The 22,555-nt window shown below is 40.5% G+C and overlaps 1 protein-coding gene and 1 non-coding gene across 2 annotated transcripts in view; one reads left to right on the forward strand and one right to left on the reverse strand.

Annotated features, from left to right (window-relative positions):
* The window catches only part of chl1b (cell adhesion molecule L1-like b), a 32,051-nt gene extending 21,240 nt beyond the window's left edge, over nucleotides 1–10,811 (forward strand). Inside the window, exons 21-26 of the mRNA XM_073468245.1 lie at nucleotides 1,088–1,267; nucleotides 5,844–5,948; nucleotides 6,100–6,261; nucleotides 6,664–6,795; nucleotides 7,725–7,797; nucleotides 10,368–10,811. Coding sequence (XP_073324346.1) covers nucleotides 1,088–1,267; nucleotides 5,844–5,948; nucleotides 6,100–6,261; nucleotides 6,664–6,795; nucleotides 7,725–7,797; nucleotides 10,368–10,572 — 857 coding nt within the window. The 3' untranslated portion in view covers nucleotides 10,573–10,811. The remainder of the gene's footprint in view (nucleotides 1–1,087; nucleotides 1,268–5,843; nucleotides 5,949–6,099; nucleotides 6,262–6,663; nucleotides 6,796–7,724; nucleotides 7,798–10,367) is intronic.
* Nucleotides 10,812–19,185: 8,374 nt separating this feature from the next.
* On the reverse strand, nucleotides 19,186–19,258 carry trnak-uuu (transfer RNA lysine (anticodon UUU)). The gene has a single exon. It is a non-coding gene; the product is annotated as a tRNA-Lys (tRNA).
* Between the last annotated feature and the right edge of the window lie 3,297 nt (nucleotides 19,259–22,555).

Here is a 22,555-nt window from a genome sequence, read left to right on the forward strand (position 1 = left end):
TGTCTGATAACAGTGGGTGGTGTCCAGGCAAAAAGAGAAGCAGGCGAATACATTCTCGCCATTGTTTCTGTTACCTCCTACCAGAGAGACGTGGCACCTCTTTCACAGCAAAGGTCACCTCAACACCTGCTGTGTTTGTTTTTGTTACAAAGAATATAAATGCCACCTCCCTGCCTACTGGGCTGCTTTACGTAGTGAAAAATGAGATCCCATCACAATGTAGACAGAGACAACACCAACAAGTTCAAGTTGTGAATGTGCAGGACACAATCTTTTTGTTGTTGTAATGTGCAAAATAACAACTTAATGGGGTATTAAGCCAAACAAGCTTATGACAAGTTATCTTTTGCTGAAGCCAAAAATCTAAAATGGAAGCCAAAATGAAAATTGACATTTGCTTTCTTTGGCATTGCTGAAATGTCTTGTGATTGTCAGCTGGAAGTATTGTGAAATGTCAGTGGCTGGTGACAGTGCAGGCTGCAACTTTAACAAGTGTGGGTAAAGGAACTACAAGGATCACTCAGTGACTAGTAAAATATAAATTGACACCTTGTGGTTTTCCTCTATTTTTATTCACTTTTTAGAAAGCATGCATGAGTAATTCCAGCTGAGCTTAAAGAGCTGAGCAACAGTTCAATACCATCAGGACAAATAATGAAAAACATGGCAGAAAGCTCCCTTATTCAAGTGTAAGTAGAGGGTATGTAGGCCGTAAAATATAAAAGGCATTTGTTCACCACATTGTCACTGAAATTACAATGTAGTTAGAGGGGTAGGAGCTAACAGGCACTCCGGTTCAGGAGTACAATACCATCAAGACAAAGAATTGAAAATGAGCAAGAAGGCTCCCTTATTAACTTTATTATTAATTAATAAATAGTGTATACAGACAGTTAAATGGTTGTTGTTTACCTACTTTTTCAGTGTAATTACCGAGTAATCTCTAGGACCCTCCTGAATGTTCATTTGATTGCCCCGTATGCCCTTGCACATCTTCCTTTACCTACTAGTAGATTCCCAGGATGAAACCCAGCACATAATCTAAAGCATTAACTTTTATATTTTTTTGCATATTTTTTACATCCAGTCAACGACACAGAGGAAGTGGGGCCACTGCAGACAGTAGACATCAGCAACCCCGACACCACCAAGTGGATCCTGCGTGACTTGGAGCCCGTGAGCAAATACAAGCTCTACCTGCGCTCCTGCACCACGATGGGCTGCGGGCCTGTTGTCAGCGAGGAGAGCATCACTACCCTAGAAACAAGTGAGTGACAGAGGGTGTAGAAAGCACTCGTACTAGGCTGTGTATATGTGCATACGCTTGTGGGTGTGTGTGGGTGGGTGGGATGAATACATCGCTTCCTGGTGGAGACAATGAGAAGGCAGACGAGCAGAACTGGCCGGGCAGAAGTGAAGTGGGTGACAAAGCCTTTTCACTATTTCAAAATGGCATTGAACTAGTAGAATATGATATATGCCTGGGCAGCCAAGCTTTTCATATCTCCATGTAAGTAATTTTTGTGGATAAACAATTTCATATGGGTGTAGTGGAGGTTTTCATTTGTCACTGTCATGAGAGAGCAAGTGCTTATTGATTGGACAGAGAGTGTGAGCTATGAAACAATCAGAGAAGAAAGAAAATTGCTTTGAGCAGGAGGGAAACTGAAGGTTTTGATATTGAAATTGTGTAATCATGAAAGAGTTGATGGGTAAGTAATCATAATGAGCCAGCTTGTAGCATGTAATCTTTTCTTTTCAATTACATATCATTTGTTGAGGACTGCACGCCATACTTCAGCTGGCTCAGACTCAAGTCAAGCTTCTGTGAGATTGCGGTCGGTGTTATGAATGATTGGATGGGAAATGAAACAGGAAAGTGTGTGTGGATTCACCTAGGTGTCAGTGAAATGAACTGCAGCAACAGATACTGTCAGCAGCATAAATAATTGGGTGGCGCGTTTAATACAAATGCACCCTGAAGGAATTTAGCATGTCATTCAAGTTGTGTTTTGCAAGAACAACAAGCTCAACTTAATGTTGGAACACACTGCAGGTGCTGAATATGCGAGCGATTACTTAGTGTTTACTGGAAGAATCCTTACAATCACAGAAAGAAACTTAATTGGCTCTTAGGGGTTGTTTATTTGCATGCTGAAAAGCCAGCGAAAATGATTACAGGGAGAAGGACTCATTTCTTATTTTGAATTACGATTTTGTGGAGCTCTTACATGTGTGTGGGACACTCTTAACATTTGAGCATTTAAGTTATTCATGGCAGCTGTACTATGTGTGTCTGTATGTGTCAGTGTTGTTCTGTTAATTGTCCTCTGCCTGCTTTCTTGTGCGCCACTAAAAAGTGTACTGCTTTGAGCATTACCTTTGATCATACAGTGTGTATTGGTAATGCGTGTGTAAATGTCTGCTTAGCAATGCATTGTTTGTCTGTCTTTTTCTTTCTTGCTATTCTTTTTTTTTTTTCCACAGCTTCCATTTTGGCTTCCACTGTCGGCCTCAGTATGTAGATTTGTTCTCATGTAGACACTGTGGCATGTCATACCTACACATACCATCTGAAATTGCACTGAAAAAATGTTGATAACACATGGAATGGAATTATTTATCTCTAAATTTGCTGTGTGTTGGTATGGCATGTTTAACAGTCACAATTATTGTTAAAGGTAGTGCATGCATCCTTTAGATTTAGAAATGTGGACAGGTGTAGATGCTACAGGCCTGAATAAATTACCAGGGTTCCCATTGTCAAGCAGTTCAACACATTTTATTTTGCCTGCACTGAATTAAAAAGCTCCAAACACTCAGCTCCTCTGCAGATAATTGACCTTGTCTGCTGTTTGCCCTTGCCATCAGCAGAGAGCACTCTGATGCCTCCTTTCATTAGAAAAATGTCAACTTCTTCTAAGATAAAGTTTGTTGCTTCCTCTCGAATAGCAATGATAATGAGTAACCCAATTATAAATTCATATTAATCTTGGCTCATTAGTGACTGTAAACGAATGTTGACTTTTATCCTAGCAACAGCAGACTCAGTGCAGCTTGTCTAACTCAAGCTGAGGAAATAAATGGTGCTTTAAGAGCCAAACCCAGGAAGAACATCAGACACGCCACACACATCTGCCCTTCTTCCTTTTAATGACGTGGAAAAAGAAAACTGATTCGAGATCAAGTGAAATGAATTACCACATCTCACCTTGTGTTTAAATAAAATGCAGTTTTTGTTTTTTAGATTGTGTTTCATGTAGACATGTAGTCCTCATGATTAGTTACTAATTTAGTTGAGTGTGAGTTTAGCTGAAAACAGCATGTGTGCTAACAGTAGAATGTAGTGCCCCAAGCTCTATTCCAATTGATAACCACAAGGTCTGTCTTTCTTTTTTAGGAAAGTCAGCTTCCCCCTCACCTCCAAGCACTCCAAAGTCCCCAGTGACCAAACCTACTCGTTCCACCATAGGTAGAGCTGCAGCACATTCTGACACATCGAGCATCAAACCAGAGACAAACAGAAACAATGAAAAGACTATGGATGTTGCTAGGTGGCATGATGACCGGCCAAAAAAGATCTAAATATTATGTAGGCTAAACTCTCGTCCATGTATTATTTTAAAAAAAAATCTCCAATGGAAAAAAGAGTGTGAATGTAAAGTAACAGCTCAATTTTATTGTTTGACAAGTGCATACTCATGAAAAAGCTGGTTTTAATTTCTCTGCTGCACCACGGGGGAAATCTAGGATACGAGATCTATATCCCGAGCCGACAGTGTAGCTGCAGAGTGCAGTCACTGGAAGGGGACAAATATGTCTAATTGTCAGTGATTGATTTGTTGGGCCCCGGTCCCCCCTGTACACGTCAGTATATTGACCTAACAGTCACCTGACATTTCCATGTAATCTTCAACTGGGTAAACAGCAACACTGCTCTGGGACAAGTGGTTGTCTGGGGCAGCAGAGAAAATATAGAGAGGAGGAACATCCTCCTGGACCATGCCGGGGACGTGTGAGCTCATACTGGGAGGGTGATATTTACAGAACATTGAGATAAGTGGATAAGTGGAGGCTTCTGAAAGCTCCTATATGAGAATATTTCCTTGCCTCTCCTTATGAAAAAGCCTCCTGACTTTGAAGGGGCGTCTTCCAGGGCATCAGCTTCCTGCTGGGTGAGCAGCTGCTTTCCACAGCATTTAATAGCAAGCTGAGGAGCACGGCCGGTGACAAACCACGGCAGCCAGCCTTGGGATATTTTTAGTTCTGGGGCCCATGTCAGTGGAAGTCATCATACAGTTCCAATGATTGGAATTACCGAAGTTGCAGACTAATCCATCAACATTAGTCAGAGAGTGTCATTTGCAGTGGTTGGGATGGGCAGCGCAGACGCAGGTGTCCTTGTGTGCTGAAATTATCACCTGAGCAAATAATGCACCTGAGCTGGGACACAGCAGAAGATTTGCATGTTTGCCATGGGGAAATGAAGTGGATTGTGCTTTGTTGACTGGCCTAGACAGCTGCTGTCAAAGCTTACTTTTCCCATACTAATGATGCACATCATTCACCACATTATTAGATTTTTCTTTTTCCCCAGTTGGGTCTCAGAACGCTTTATTATAGTCTGAGGTATTTGAAGCTTAGCACAGATGAAATTTACTCTTGTTTCAGAGAGAATAACTTAAAAATAGGATTATTAAAGCCCACCAATAATTGGATACATAAGAGAAGGAAAGAGAGTATAATCAGGGCTATGGCTACCATTGAGTCACTTTTAGTTCATCCACCAACGAGGTTCTGTTTCCACCCATGTCTGTTGGTCGGCTGGTTGGTTTGTCAGCAGGATTACAGAAAATCTACTGAACAGATTTCCACAAAACTTGGATGGGGGGTGGGTCTCAGCCCAGAATAAACCCCATTAACTTTTGGTGCAGCATTCTAATTTCTTTAACATAGGGCATTTTTCAACTTTTTTGTCAATTTCTCAGGGAATAATGCATGGACCTTAATGAAAAAAAGCAGGTAAATTTGGGTGGCTGGTATGAATGACTACAAATGGGGACTGTTGGGCCTCTAGTTCACTAAATGATAAACTAATTCAAAAATTTCAATAGATTAATAATGAAAATAAAAAATAGTATATTATTCATTTAAAGAATTTAGAATATTAAACATAAATATGTGGTATTTTATATTTTTTTATTATTGGAATTATTAAGATCATCATGGAGGAAGATAAACATTTTATGAAATATAATTGAACAGTAAATTTAATGAAACTTATAAGAAAAACAGAAGTAATCTGAATGTTTTCATAGGTTCTCCTCTGGCCAACAAAAACTCTGTTGGGGTAATGTGACTTCACTACTGTTTTTCTAAAATCCCCAGACCTGAGTTTCACTGACAGAATCTGAACTAGCGTTGACCAGTGTGGATGTGTAAAATATCTTTCTATGATGTGATGACATAATAAACTGTATAGCGCATTCAGGACTCTTCACACAATTTTGACGGCACATCTCCCATAAGATCTCTGTAGATCTCCATTTAGCTTTGCAGGCTCCACATAGTGATTTTATTTCCATATCCACATTACTCTTGTCCCCCTCCTTCAGACATAATTGATGCCTCCTTACGCTAGTGTTAGGAAACAAAAAAGCATGCTCGGCTCTTTTATAAAAGGTGGAGAGCGACATCCTTCATCGCATAATGACAACACTCCAAACCTCTCCATGATGGCTTTGATCTGCTTTGTCCGTTACTAACCCATCTCCTCCATTTCTTTTCTCTCTCATCTTCTCTCATTTCTCCATCAGTCCCAGTCCTGTTGAATGTTAGCTCAGCTGTCAGTGACAGGTTTGCGAATATCAGCTGGATATCTGGAGGAGGGCACACAGAGTTTTATATTGCATATATGAAGAAGCGTAAGCTCATATTTTTTGCTGTTCGTTTGAGTGATTTTATGTAGAATGTGTAGGTGAAACAGCTAACTACTTTAGATGTTTTGTGTCTGAAATGGCCCCTCGTGTGTCTTCATTCATATCTGCACTAGAATTAGCAGTATAGTGTTCTCATCCTGATCATTCACCCTCTGCACAGGTGAGGGTCTCTGGAAGATATCAGAGGCCTTAAACACCTCTAAGACTTTCCACATCATTGACGGGCTGGAACCTGGGACAGAGTACACTGTGCGCCTTATTCCTAACAGCCGGGTTGATAATTCTAGTATATTTGAAGACATTATCTCAACCAGGTCCGCAGGTGAGGACGGCAACCCAAAATAGTTCCAGTTAAAACAAGAAAAAAAGAAAGAAAAGCAGGCAAAACTAATTGACCTCTCATTGAACAGAGTTCAGGTGCACCCAGCGTGTCCTTGAGCAGTGACTCAAGCCGCGGTGTGTGGTGCTTTGCGGTGTCACTAGGATTTAATTTAGCCACGCAGACTCGCTAGCAGGAATTACATTTGTACAGCGTTCCTTACTTGATTAATTAGACAAGCAGGATTAGCTGTTTAATATTAATATTGGAGCGTTTCCAGCAGCAGCGCGCCCTGCCACCTCCTGCCTTTGCATCAGATAGGCTTTGTCGATTGTAAACATTCAATCAAGTGTCCTGATGAAAAGGCCAAGGTGTGTCAAAGTCACAGGGTTTTGTTCTCCTCAGGTCTGGCCAGCATCCACGGAGGGATATCCACCCAGGGCTGGTTCATCGGCCTGATGTGTGCCATCGCTCTCCTCACACTCATTGTGTTGATCGCCTGCTTTGTCAACAGAAATAAAGGAGGGAAATATTCAGGTAGGTGCACACTCGAAAGCACACACACATCTAACCTGCGTGAATACTAATAGCTGCTCAGATCATTTCATTATATTTCCATTTTGCTGTTTGTTGCTATGAAAGAAATTATTAGTCACCCTTAGAAGCCATTACAAGAGTATGTAAGCTGATATGTTTTTTTTTATTTCAGGCCACAGAATTATATTAATGCAAATGTACATAAAAAAAAGGCTTGTGTATTGATAGGAAAATGAGCATTTCTCCTGTATGTCCAGCATTTGAATTTTACATTATTTAGACACGCAGCTTTTTCCAGCAGCAATCTAAACAAAGTGCAGCCCACAGCGAGACAAAATGCAAATACTGCACACGGGGCCGCTGCACAGGGAATGATGACATAAGCGCCGTGGTATCTCAATGTTATTCCTGCTATTGGGGACATGAGAGTCCTTATCGGCTTTATTATTCACAGCTAATGGCCATCAGGTTGTCGTCTGGGCAGCGATCGCTCCGCTCGTCAGCAGAAAAAAGAGCGAGACGCAGCTCTGTCCTTTGTTTTCTCATTAAGTTCTCATTATCACCCGGAGCTCCAACAACCTTTTCCTTCATTTGCCTGAGCAATTTTTTTTTTCTTTTTTTTCTGTTACATCACATATAGAATGGTATATTTTCAAGTGCTCTATATTAAATATTTTTGACATTAATTTAACATTTATATAAAAAGAATATGCAAATAAAATGAAAATGTTTTTGAACATCATTTATTTGACATATCGCAATCTTTCTTAAAGCTTGCACTGATCTTCCATTCGTTGAGTAAGTGCAGGGAATCAGGGACTGACACTCAAACATATTCAAACAACGCAACAGTCAGGGGATAAAATGATCTTCATTGGCTGCCGTCTCTTGTGGAAATCACTGATATCTTCTCCTCATTTTGTGAGCAGTAAAAGAAAAGGAGGACCTTCACCCAGACGTGGAGTCCCAGGGCATGAATGATGACACATTTTGTGAATACAGGTAAGCATAACCCTCTGAGCAGTATTTCACCACCTCACTGCAATTCACGCGCAATATTGTATGAATTTTTCTTGTGCTAGCGGTCGTTTCCATCTTCTTCTCTCAGTAATTTTCTCTGCTTTCCTCCTCTCGCTGGAACCCAGCATGCGCGAGGTTCACGTGGAGCCTTGCACTTCGTCTGTTCAAGACATTTGATGGACCGAGTAACTGTAAAGTATGTGATAAACAGCAGTAGCATCCCTGAGCTGTTTACACATGAGTGTAGTCGGAGTGGTAGCATCCCTTTATAGGACACTGTGAGCTTAGATAGCGTTGTGTTGGTGTTTGTGATAGACATTGCATCATAAAGGGAGCCGCAGGGCCGTTCAGATGTGGCATTTTCTGTCCGGGTGGAGCCAAATGTAGGCTGCCCAGCGCACAGCAGGGGGCTAAAACCAATCAGTGTAATTGAAAGCAGCTCATCTCCAGGGCAGTAATATCTGGGCACGTTTCATTAATCCTTTAGTGGTCCAATTCATAACAGTCTACCACAGTATGAGTCCCAGTGTAATTCTCCAATCAGTGGGATCTGCACAGCACAACAAATGCTGATGCGATGAAGTCAAAAAGTGGCTCTGTGTGACAGGATTTAGACTCATATTGTCTGCAAGAGCTGTTTATACTAGCTATTAATAAATCACAAAGTTTTGTGAAAAGAACTTCCGAAGTTTTTTGGTGCACCATAAAACCTGTTGCTAGGAAACATCTGTAATAATCAGTAACATAAACAGGAAGTCACTATAGCTTGTGACATAATTTCCAAAAATATTAGTTTTAAGGGGTAACAGTATAACTGCTAACTGTGCTGTTAGCTCTGAATTAGCATCTCACTAAGGCTCTGCTATAAAGATTAGTCCCTGAAATGTCAGGAAAGACAACAAACTCTGAGCCAATACCACACTGAAAATGACTTCAACAGTCCTTTTAATATGAAACTCTCTAAATGAACTAACATTTCTAAACACTGTGACACTGTTACATTGGAAATGCTTAAGATGTCACCCAGTCTGTCAAAGTACTAAAAGGGCTCTGTGTATCAATTTGAAATAATTTTACACCTATTAATCACTTTTTTATCGGCCATATTTGAATGGATTGTGATGAGACCCTCCCCATCTGCCTATACAAACCTGTGGAGGATTTGCCCAAAGGTGAAATGACTCAATAATTCTGAAATTATGAACAGAATGTGAAGGAATATCAGATTTGCTATTATGTCGAAGACATCTATGTATTGTGCTGCAGAGATATCTATTGAAGTTAGCATGCTAACCAGTTAGCTCATAGCCAGTTTGTAGCTCAAAAGGTGATAGTCCGATAGTAAACAATGCCAACGCTCCCCTGGTGCTCAGAACCAGTCCAGGCAGAGCCAGCTAATACGACTGCCAGCTGCACAGTTAACTGAGCTTACTAGCTAACGGCAGCTAAAATTAGCAGCAGTTAGTGGTTACTCTGGTGATATGCTGCACCCTGTTTGTTGTGATCATGAATGTGGCAGGTGGCTAATCCTTACATATTGCACTTTTAAGTTGTTTAATGTTGCTGGACTGTGGATTTCTTTATGATGGAATTAGGTCGGATTTTCCGCGACAGTTCCTTGTCTCCGTGCCTCTCTCCGCTCACTAACAGAGAGCAACAGTTGTTAACGTCAGAGTCTGCAAAGATAAACTACGACCGGTTTCCAGCACAACATAGAACTTCCACAGAGTCCCTTTAATTTAGAATGGGCTAGCCAACGGGGACAGCCTTCCATTCCGAAACACCCCCACTCCAAAACACCGCTGTTCTGACTTTCAAGTTCCAATTACTTCCCAATAGGGTTAGGGTTTCCCCAATAGCCTTTTCGGAATAGCGGGGTCTTTAGAAAAAATGGGAAACCCCGCCATTACGAAGAATGGAAGTCTATTTTCGGAACAGCGGGGTTTCGGAAAGGCGGGGTGTAACCCTAGCCAACGTTACTGGCATAGTGTTCTGTAATTTGACGTGTAATGTGTTATTTTTGTCATTTTAAAAAGTTTACAGGAATATATATTGGCAAACTAACCTTGGCTCTCTCAATTTCATCACAGTGACTGATGCCTAAATCTCCAATTAGCAAATACTTATGATATAACCAGACAGATTGGACTTGGTGCATGTGGCTTCAGGGTTAGGGTCCACAAAGTTACTTATGAAGCTCATCATTTAAAAGCACTTAATGTTTAGTAGTGTGGCAGTTAAAATGTATTACAGGACCACAGCATGAGCAGCCTCAATAATCAACACCAGTTTAATGTCCCCTCAATTACTAATTATTTATCCAATCATTACTTTGCCTATGCATTGATGCACTTGGTTATTATTGTCTCAACATATGCATCTCTGTGATTATGTCCCATTGGTCAGCCAGAGGTAAATGCTAATGTAGTCACAGGCTCATCGTAGAGGCAGTGATAGCTGGAGCCTGCACCCTTCCCTCCTCTCCAGTAAGCCATAGAGTGAAGCCATGGGTGAAATGAGGTGATTCTAAATCCACTGTTCCTCTTTTGCAGCGACAACGATGAGAAGCCACTGAAGGGCAGCCAACATTCGCTGAGCAGAGAGATCAAAGCGGGGGACAGTGGGGACAGTCTGGTGGACTACGGCGACGAGGATGTTCAGTTCAACGAGGACGGTTCTTTTATCGGCGAGTACGCCGGGCGAAAGGAGAAGAGGGTGTCCGCTGAGATCAAAGCCACCGTTCAGACCCCAGCGTGAGGAGCAGAACCGTCAACCCTTGTCCCCTGGACACCGTTTTCATTAAAACCCGCTGGGAGGAACAAATGAAAGAGGAAACAGACATTATCCATACCGAGCACAAGTTTTGTGTCAAATGTAATGCGTCATTGCCAACTGCACACTGCCACTCTCATTTTATAAAGCTCTGTTTTGTCAAGTTGCAACAGAATGACCATTACTAAATACTGTGTATATATAGTGTATATTGTATGTGCGGAGTGTCTTTTTTTTATAATTATTATTACACAAAAAATTTAGAGGGCTTGGATTTTCTTTTTTTGTATCTCCATTTCTTCAGCTGCAGTACTGTTTATACAAATGTTTCACTCTCCATTGCACATCATTACATGCAGCATTGCCTCCGATGTCATCTTGTAGAAGACCACAGATAAGTGGAGATATCAAGTTGATATTTTTCAATTGGAGCAAATATTACTGACCTTTTATATTTGAAATGGATTCATTAAATATGATGTAAGATGTGTATAAAAGTTGCCTATTAACTTATTTTTTTCAGTGGTTTTATACCTGACAAAATAACAAGGACATATCCTGACATATCATAAACACTGATCACTGAGTCATGAATCTCCCTGTAATGTTATGAGAAAATATAATTTAGTTATGTCTTGTTTAGCCTTTACATTCTCTGAACAGTATAAATCAAAGTCCTCAGTGTGTGCTTACTGTAACAGCCCATTACCCATCGCTGCTGTATAAGATCTGGAAGAGATTTTTAAAAACAGATTATGATTAGAACGTGTGTAAATCATTCAGTTTTTTACCTGAATTTGTAAAACTACAAGTAAAATTACAATTCAATCCAGTTTATAGATGAAATTTTTACCAATAGCTGTTATATAACTAAATGAATTTCTGTAAAAAAAAAACAAAAAAAACATTTAAGTCACACAAGTAGCTACATGGTCTTTAAAAGAAATTTGATATTTTGGGAAAAGTGTATTTGCTTCACTTCTGAGCGATAGATTAGAAGATTGATACCACTTTCATGTTTGTATGGTAAATATGAAACTTTGGCCAGCAGCTGGTTTGCATAGCTTAGCATGAAGACTGGGAACTGGTAAATAGCTAGCCTAGCTCTGTCAAAAGGTAACAAAATATATCTAACAGCACCTCTAAAGCTTGCTAATTAGCCAAATATATCTCATCTGTTTAATCTGTATAAATAAATGAAGTATAAAAACCTTTGTAAAATAGAGTAATGTTGTTACAACACTTCATTTTTGTAACAAGCTGGTCGGCGCATGTTGTTACCTGTGAACAGTGAAAGACTTGCCGTTTCCCTGCTTCCATGCGAGGCTAAGCTACCTGACTTGCTAGCTGTGGTTTATATTAAGTTGATGGACAGTCTTATAAGTGATTAAGCACATTTCCCAAAACATCAAACTATTCCTTTAAGGCAGTTCTCCAGTGATTTACTGTCGTATATCCATTATGTTAGAGGGCTGCCATTGACACAGAAAATAATGGTAAAAAACCGGGCTGTCCATGGCAAAAATGCTAACTAGACACCACACTTCCCATAATTCATCTTTCTTTCATTAGAAAGATACTACAGGGTAAATGCCCAAGTTTTCAAAATTCCACGCTCCCTGTTTGTAACTTGTAATCTCAAAATCCAAATTGAGATAACCCCTGTGACATCACTATGGTATCATCAGGGTTTTTTTTCTCCAGACTTGACAGTGCACCTGAGACACAGAACATTAGCCTATACAACAGTATGTGTACACTGAACAGTACTTTCCATGGTCAATAAACATAATAACTTTCATGTGTAAAGTGGTGGACTGCCCCTTTTCAGAAGGAAGTGTGTAGAACCTGTAATCAGATTAGTGTAATCTGGTTGCATGGCATTTGACATCTTCCTACCCTGCTGAGATACTATTTACTGTAGTCACTGTTACATCAGTCCTAACAAGCCTTACTCTGTTACTTTCAATATACTGCCATTCAAAACACAACCACTATGTTGTTCTGCATTAACGTTAGCACCATATTCAGAAAAATTGCAATGTTTTGTAAAAAAAAAAAAAAAAATCAGTCATTGCATGTTAAGAATGTTAATTGGTGTTTTTTGATGTCATTAAATTGCTTTACTTTCTTACCTTCTGGTTAAAGGTCTGACTGCCTGTTTGGTCACAACCATCACATTATTTATGTCTTGATATCCACAGAACTGTTTGTATTGCCCCCATAGCCGAATACATGACTGAATAAATCTCTGTCTTTACCTCCAGTCAGCAGTAAAGTATGACTTGAGAGAAAGCACTTCCTGTTGAAACATCCTCATTCCCTCTGAATAAAACTGAAGATGTTTGACAAATAGTTCCCAGTTGCGGCGAGACTTTAACAAATGTCACACCAGGGTCAAGTCTGTGTCTGAGTTGAGCATCTTGTTTGATTACCTCGGCTGCAGGAGAGAATCATGAGAAATCAAAGGAGTGGGCTCAGGCAGGCACTGGATCATGGAGCGAGAGCTGTAATCATGTCTGATGGTTGATGGCAGGGAGTGGAAAGTGTCAGCGTGAGGGTTCTCACTGCATGGGTCACATGTGCCTCAGATACTCTGTCATCACTCGGCCAGGATTTTGCCTTCGCTGCAGATCGAGGCTTCAGATTTCACAAAAATGACCTTTAGGTGTTGATAACGGACCCTCTGGTAGCCATAGTGAAGGTCCTCAGCTCTTTTGCAACAATATCAACAGCTGGATGTGTCGCTGTACATGCAATTAGTGGTGCGGGAAGCTACTTAGAGCTTAATTCTGCAATATAACAATTACTGCTCTCTGGAGAGAAGCTGAATTACAACACAGCTGGAGAAAAGCAGTTTGGACAAAGCCTCTTAGAATAAATACTTTGAAAAAAGACAATGATACAACACATACATTTGTTGGATTTGAAAGTTGATCTTAAAGTAATACAGCGCTCACATTGCCATATGTGTACTTTGAAAGACTTATTGGTCGCTGTAAAAATTCCTGCCGTCCACACTGCCCATTAAGTGCTTGCTTCGTTGTACGACTTGAGCTGGAGGACAAAATCCACAGTCATTCTTTAATAAAATGAATTTGAACGTTCAACTGAAGCTATGAGGCTTCAGCTGGTTGAGTTAGCAAAATGAAATTGTGACAGTGTCCTCCAGATTTGCAGTCTTCTATCAACCAGTAAGCCATTCAAGATCCACATGGCCTTGTAAGTGCAATTTCAATCAAATCAAAACCTGTTCTACTCTGTTACATTTGCTTAGATTTTGAATGATTACCTAGGCCAGAACCCCTGGCAAATTTTAGAGGCCATGTGATTGCATATAAGGTCAACGGAAATATGTGATTAAATGTGAATTTGCACGGATTGGCTTGAATTGACACAATGTCAACAATCTGTGTGTATCCCAGAGAAAAAGTGAGAGACAGGAGATAACAAAGAGCCTCTAGTGACTACTGAGCTCAGTCAGAGGCTGAGCTGAACACAAAACTGACACACTGGCACCTTACACGTTTGGTGCGTAGTTTTTTTTGTTTTGTTTTTTAGCTTTTTTGGGTAAAAAAATTTGCTGGGGTGGGGTGACTCGTCATGAAGACGATGAATCCGCTTCATATGCATACAGAGACTACAGGTAAAAGGAACAGACTGGAGGTAAACAGCAAAGAAGTGAGTCTCTGGTGGCTCCTGAGTTGAGTCGGAGGCTGAAGGAGGATGAATCCAGCATGGAGATAATAATGACTTTGATTTATGACAAGTTAACTGTTTATGGATATATATGTGGATACCTGCAAGGAATGTCAGCTTGATTTTAAATGTAGTCGCCATCATTCCAACAACTGTGCTCCAGAATCTACTAGTCCAGTTGGGGATATAGCACCAAGCAACTAGATACATTTAATAAAAAGCAGCAGGCTAGTAATTGGGGATACATTTAAGTTATTTGAATATATGACTGATACAATATGTTGCTGCTTCATTTTTCTGTTTTCTGTGTGGCGTTTGCATGCTCTCTCTGTTTTTGCGTGGGTTTCTTCTAGGTGCTCTGCTTCCCCCACCGTGAAAAACATGTAGGTTAATCATCCTGTAATTGCCCCTCATTCAGAATCAGGCGTTGTGCGGTGATTAGCTGGAGAGTTGTGCGGCGGCGTGGGACTGTCAGTCTGCTATATTGCTCTGCCACTCGCGCGCTGGTCCTACTGTAGTGACTGTTTTTTCCACATCGACAGATTAGAAAATAATAGTAAATGAGCAGGATATGAGGCATATCATCACAATGGCGCAAAATACCAAACTGAGTGATGAAGTGATACCTCTGTGACAGAGTCGTCCTACTCTGCGATTGATCGTGCCTTCGCCATAGTACAATTTGTTTTTAGCATGCTGATCCTACAGTGATTGTCCACATCGACAGACAGAAGAAAGTGTCGGTACACACTGGTACACAAAGTCAAATTGAGTTAATACACGGGAAACATTACATTGCACTCTATTGTGTTTTTGATTAACAAAATTATTCGGCATCCGGAGCACCACAGCCTGAACGCACGACCCCCATTCAAATTTGAATAGGAGAATCACTCGATTCCGTCTGAACAGGCCCTTACAACCAAAGTTGGTCCCTGGGGCTGCAGTGCTATGCTCATAATAGCTAGGATGGGTCAAATGCGCTATGCATTCTACTGTGTATTACTGTCTATATGACAATGAACTTGAATTGATTTGATATTCAAGATCAGCACTAAAACTTGTGTACTGCAACTGCTGTGCAGACAGAAAAATAAATAGATGTAGAATGTGGAACGCTTAAAAACTTAGAAACGCTGCATGGCCGTGGGGATTCTACCTAAAGTGATGAGGGAGGTCAGGGCATCATTTACACAGGAGGTCACACAGTGCTTCTCCATTAGCAGCAATCTTCACATGTAAAATTTCACCTCATGCATGCTCATGATGCTTGTTGAGGGTTGTGGGAACATGCAAAAGTTCTCAGGGGCAGTTGAAATTAGTTATTCTCCATCTGCAAAATCACCAAAACATTGTTCAATATCCAGCATTCACCCTTTGTAGGCCTCCTGTTAAAATGTGTCAGTACGAGACTTTACGATGTTGGTAGCTAATCGATACATAGAGAACAGCTGCAGCTTATTCAAGCAGCAATAAGATTTCACAGAGAAGCAACAGGTTTTAAAACCACCCCTGCAGCACAATCTTCTCTGCGATCCACCTGTGGGCACATGTTCCAAACACTCACATCTTCAACCATCCTTTTATAGCTTTGACTTCTTTAATTGCAGGCTCCTTTTTTTTCTTTTTTCCTTTTAACGTTAATGTGAAGCACACTGAGCTCTCTCTCATGTATAAAATGTGCTATATGAATTATGTTCATGCTTTTTGAGCACTTAACACCAACCTTTCAAGGCTACAGAAGATGTTTATGTACATGAGGAACACACCTTAGTTTTGTGTCTCAGCACTACAGAAATACTGCACACATCGTAATGATTCGACCAGTTCCTTTGCTATTGATATTTATTAATGCATTTACACTGCATACATTTTGAATCAAGTCAAAATGATCTACTTTTCTCCTTCTCTTTCTTAAACGTACCTGCTTTCTCCCCACTTTAAAGCATTTAAACTTTTACGACTCTAAACATATTGAAACTAGGCTTGATGAATGTTAGGTAATGCTCAGGCAGGGTAATGTTTTTGCAGTGGCAAATACACTGACATTGTTTTACCTTCCACCATGTTCCAAATTCCTTGTTTGTGTTTTTTTTTCTTTTCTTTTTCTTTTATATTTAGACAAGAACCAAAGCCAGCTGTTACAGTAATGCCACCTCAGAAATGTAGAAGCTCGCAAACATGGAAGAGGCAGCTCTAAAAGGTGAAGTAAAGCTATTCTGAGCTGAGCAACAACAACACAGACTTGAGCAGGCCTCTACCACTCTCACCTTGCTTCAGCATTAAGAGGAATTAATAAGTAGTATAGAAAAAAAAACTCAAATGAAACACTAACGGCTGCGGTGCAATAATGAGTCTTTGGTGAACATAACTTCTCCTGCGCTTATTATTATAGCATTAAGCTTTTTGTGTGTGTGTGTGTGTGTGTGTGTGTGTGTGTGTGTGTGTGTGACAGACTGTGCCAGTGAAGCTGCACGGGTTACATACATTTTTGGACCAAACCTTTTTTTCTGTTAATGTTATGACTGAGGAAGTGACATCGCACTACATATCAGACAATGAAAATATTTCTCTGACAAGATAGGAATCCCAAAAAATAAAGAAAGGGACAAGAACGCAGGATGCTTTTGCTTTAACAGCAGAAAAAACATCGAAAACAGGCGCCTTTGGATATTCAGTCTAAAACTACAAGCTGAAGCAGTACTGCCAAAAAAGAAAAAGCATCATTTTGTGGTTTGATAACACATTACATTTGAATAAGGGATTGATAAGGTATCACATTAAAATATTCCTCTGATTAGACTAATGTAATGACCGGTAAAAATACGGCTAAAGAACTCCGTAAGCAATCTACATGCCAGTTGATCCGTCACTTCCTTATTAGGGAACTATTCAGCCTGGCTCTCCAAATACAGCTGTCGTAACTCTTATTTTAGTATATATTTATGTTACTATGTGCAACTATCCGATTAACAACGAAATGTGTGTGTATATAGGTGGTGTGGGAACTTCTCACATCTCAGAATGATGTCAAGCAATATCAGCACTGAGAGATTCTTTAGTTGTATTGGGAAGCTTTATATCCCCCTTTTCCCAAACCTCTAATCAAGGTACTGAAACATACCAACATGCCAGTAGCAAAATCAAAACCAACAAATCAACCATGAGCTAAGTGAAATCATCGATGCCACAAAACCAAATCACAGAGAAGTGAATCTCAGTCATAAGCTCAAGCACATGGTTTCAACAGCAACAAATCATCACATGACTTCATCAATATCAAACAACATCTCTTATCAACCAGCTTTAGTATACGTATATTCTTAATCAGCTTTAGCAAATTTCAATACCACTACCATCAGCCTGTCACAGGGAGTCAAAAACTCTCTATTACCTGAGAAGACTGGTTAGATGACTGGTTAGACCTTATGCTGTTTTCCCATCACATCTGCCGGCCTGGCTCTACTTGGTTTGACTCGGCTTGGCAGCCCAAAGCAGATTTGCATTTCCATCACAACTGGGCTACCTGCTTGAAGGTGTATCTTAAACCAGTGACGCACTTGTCCCGATCCCTGCAGTACTGTCGAAGAACATTAACAAAGTGGCTTCATTAATTCATAATTGCCTATAACTTCTTCACAATAAAACTCCCCTGTTATTTAGTCATTTAAAAGCTTTTATTATGAAGCAGCATCACAGGAAACATGTTTTCAACAGCAGTAACTAACCATGACTCCCAAAACAGCTGAAAGTGAAAATGATGAAACAGTAAAACACAGCAGATGTTTGAAAGAACAAACAGGACGAGAGGAACTAAAGACATTCAGTTAGAAGCTACAAAAGTACCGAGAGCTGACCACACTGACTTGAAAAAACCTCTTTCTCTCAGGTTTCCTGCAAAGACATGAGCTGAGTATAAATTTTAGGGGGAAACGGGTGCTTGTACTTGGCCGCAGTCGCGAGACGTCACCGCAGCCCGCTTGGAGGCGGGGTGGGCCTGGCTTGGCCCTACTCCAGTGGTTGCATTGCCGGCGCAGCTCATCTCAACTCGTCTGGACATAGAGCTCAGAGCACCAGCCGAGTGGTGGTAGTTACACCGCTAGCATAAGACCGTTGAACTGTGAAGGGCAGGTGCTAGCTGGTTAGGATTTTAAATATGCTTGCAACACAACAGAACGTCGCCATGGCAACAAAACTGTTATTCCTTCTCATTCTGTCGATAATTATAGTTTTTTCATACATAAATTTTGGCCAGCTGCTGTGTGGCACCACATCCACCTTTTAAAATGGTTCAATAGTCAGCAGTCAAACACTCATCCAAAGGCAAGCAATTTGTAAAAAGTAGACCAGAATGAGCAACATCCAGCCCGCCTAGATGGCTGTTCCATTGCTGTACGAGAGGCCTTCATGTTGGCTTCGAAAGCTTTGTCTTGACATTTTTACAGTCCCTCAAGAACATGTCGTTGCTTCACATAGTGTAGGTGGGCTTTGACCCAGGATCGAACCAGGGACCTTTAGATCTTCAGTCTAACGCTCTCCCAGCTGAGCTATTTCGGCAAACACAACACTACAAATGTGCACTTTTCACCGCTCCATTACATGTTGAAATTGCCCTGAAAAGAAAGTCTTAATATGTTGCATTTGGTAGTCTACCTTAAAGCCTTTGAGTTTGTCCAGTGTCAGTCAAAGTCCAGGATTCCCTGAACCAATTGTTGGCTGATTAAGGGCTTGCAGAAATCATGTTTCAGCCTAAATTCTAATGGACCTCATTAGAAAAGGTCAACAATTCAAGAAAATGCACTAATCTCAATGGTTCATGAATGTTCAGCAGTTGGGCTGAAGGTTCAATCTGTCTTGGTGAAAGGATAATGGGTGGAACCATTGCAAGGATCCTTGTTGCGCCTGAACAGGGACTTGAACCCTGGACCCTCAGATTAAAAGTCTGATGCTCTACCGTCTGAGCTATCCAGGCTCTTCCAACAAAGTTTAGGTGTGTTTTAACAAGACCAACACAGTTCCACAGTTACCTGATGAAGATTTCCATTAGGCTTTGTAGGAACACATGTCCATCGCCTCTGCATTACATTGAGGCCCTGTTGTTCTTGTTAACTCCTTTCATATGGATGAAGACGATTTACAGGCTACAGGCTGCCATCTTATCTCCTGGCAGAGAGGACAGTGTTTTCCTGGACCATAAAGACTTCAAATGAGGACAGTTAATGAACTTTCTCGCCCCTCAAAACAGATAAATCCTTCCCTCACAGGTCAGTCTGAGGAAACATGGAGTTACCTATTCTCTCCACATCAGGAGGGACCGGAGCTATCTGGTCATCAGAGACTGTGTTAATACAATGTCTTTACATTTGGAAATTAAGTAACACGTCTGATGTCTCTCTCTCTCTCTCTCACCCTCTTTGTCTGTCTGACTTCTGATCCAAAAACACACTCTCCAGAGTGGACACCAGACACCTTCTGACTTGTGTTCTATGCTATTACTCTGTCTTCTGTTATTTACGACACATCTGGTCTCACTATCTGTGGGACATTCCATTCAAATGGCCTCTGTATTCTTCCAGATTTCAGACCATTCCTAATTAACCATTAACCCTCTAGGCGCCAAAGTCGCATTATTGCGACAGGCAACATTGCTCATTAAAACAGCCCATATCTTTAAATCTACTGCCTTGTGCTGTTACTGCTTGCTACCACTAGATAGCCAATAGATTCAGCTTCAATTCTGACGTCATTTGGGGGTGTGTTTCTATGCAAAATACCTGAGAAAAAAAAGTTTGAAACCCGACACCGGCTGTCGGAGCGGCAGCGGCTAAGCGGGCAGAGTGGGAGAGGAGAGAGCCGCGGAGCGGTGGCGGAAGTGTGCTGGACAGATCGAGAGACAGATAGCGATTTTTGTAATAAAAAACAAAATGCCCAAAAGACTTTACAGTGTAGATGAGGTGCTTGCACAGATCTTTGCTGATCGCGATTCAGAAGCGGACGATTTGCCCTCTGATGACGATCGCTCGTCAGAGACGAGTGACTGACAATGCTGCAGCTGCGCACACTGTCACACAAGCAGCACGCGCTGATCACGGCGAGAGTTTTCTTTTCTTTTTACAAGTTAGATTAGGACATTTACTCATATCAGATTCCTGTTCATTTACTCTGAGGATGAGAGAATGAAAAAAAAAAAATCTACTGTGTAAATATGTTCAGAATTCCGTTTTACTGAATTTTACCTGGTGACATACAAATTAGATTAGTAAATTTACTCCAATCAAACTCCTGTTCCTTTATTTTGAGGATGAGATGACAATATAAATATTTTTTTTCTGTGTAAATATGTTCAAAAATCAGTTTTACTGAAAGTTACTTTCAGTCACCTGGTGACGTCACAATATGCAAATTAGATGATTAAATTTACTCCCATCACAAACTTTAGGTCATTATGAATATTTTTCTCATTTACACTATGAATTTATCTCTCACCACTTCCAAGCTACAGCCTTTTGAAATCTTACAATCCAAACGGAATATTTTCCTAAATAAACTCTGGCGCCTAGAGGGTTAAGTCAGTATCTCACATTCTTAATTCTAACACATTAAGAAACAGTGAAAGAAGTTCATAAAACTGATCTTTTTCCCGTTTCTCTACGATTAAGATTGACTGAGATCAAGTTTTAATGTTTAATCTGTCCTGTGTTCGGTGGAACCACAGCACCTCCTGATGGTGAGTCCTGGTACAGTTGGACGAGAAATATTCTGTTTAATATGTTCATGGTTATAACCAGTAAATGACTCTGATATGTCTTTGTTTTAACAAGTATTAAGCTGAAATATGTATACGTGATTTTAATCACGTCATAATCCTTTTCATGATAGACAAAGTACATCTATTAAGCCATGGTGAGATTCTGTGAAAGGTGAAGTACTGTTTTGTAACGTTTAAATCTTGGAGACAAAAGCCGGCAAGTCCTGCCCCCCAGACACGCCTCGATTTGTAAATAATAAAACAGAGAGATCACGTCTCTCGAGTCAGTTTTAGAGTCCAGTTCAGTTGTAGTTTTTCAGTTATTCATTAGTTTAAGTTTTCTTTTGTTTTAAAGTTTTCTTTTGTAACTTATTTTTGAAGCTCTTTACTTTACTTTGAAACACGCTCCAAGACAGTGATCTCAGCAGAAGTGCTCACGCGTTGATTTTTCTCACTTTTATATTTTTCGCAGTATTGATTAGCTTCTTTTATTAAGTTTGTACCAGAACAAAGTTCTGTTTTAATTTGTTTTATACAGTTAAGTATCGTAAACTGCTTTTGAAGAAGTGAACTTAATTTAGATTATCTTGCATTAACTAACAACGGAAGATCCGCCTGATCAACGTATCATCCTCAGTTATTTTATTCAAGAAGTTAAATTTAGTTTACAAAGTCAGAGCCTGAGGACCACTCGAAGAAACGAAGAAGAACATTTTTATCAAAATCATCATCACGACACTACAGCAACTTGCTGTGTCCGAGACCGTGCCAGCGGTTTCCAACGAAAGACTCTTTGACAAGCCCCCATCGCTCGCTAGCGGTACCATCCCGCTGGGCACTGAGCCAAGATCTGCACCGGATCGGTATGGGACCAGCGGCCCTCTTCCTAAGACAACGGACGGAGGTGCCCAACCGACTGATACCGGACGAGCTGACCCCCGGCCATTGGACCGGGACTGCCAGCTAGAGCCGCAAATCACCCGAGGGAATCCGCTGCCGCGGACTCCGCAACTCTGCTAAGAAAGTAGGCTCTCCATCACTCACAACAGCTGGATTCACACATGATACATGAGATGGTCTATGGCTCTGATTATGATCTTTTAGCTTAAGAGAAATTCGGTTAGGGTCTCGTTAGTATCTAGAGTTACTCCCGTAATATTTAAATGCTTCAACCTAACTCGTGATCTCACCATCAGCCCATATTCACTTATAACCCATTACTTAGTTATTTATTATTTCCTGTTACCTGTTGTTATTCATTTAAATTGCCATTTCTTTTATTTAACCTGAATTATTTAATCAATAAACATATTTAACCGTATGTCGTTGTCTGTGCAGGTTTGTTTTTAATGTGGAGAACCGATGGATATGTGTAGAATTCACTATTTCATTTATGAGATTGAATAAATTGATCTGAAATTGATTAGAATTGATACAAGTTAAACTTGTCCAGTCGAATTTGATTAATTACCTCCGGATTATTCAAATAGACAAAACAACGGAGGTGGTGCCCCATTAACG

Source organism: Pagrus major, chromosome 6 (genome assembly GCF_040436345.1).
Source record: "Pagrus major chromosome 6, Pma_NU_1.0".
NCBI lineage: Eukaryota > Metazoa > Chordata > Actinopteri > Spariformes > Sparidae > Pagrus > Pagrus major.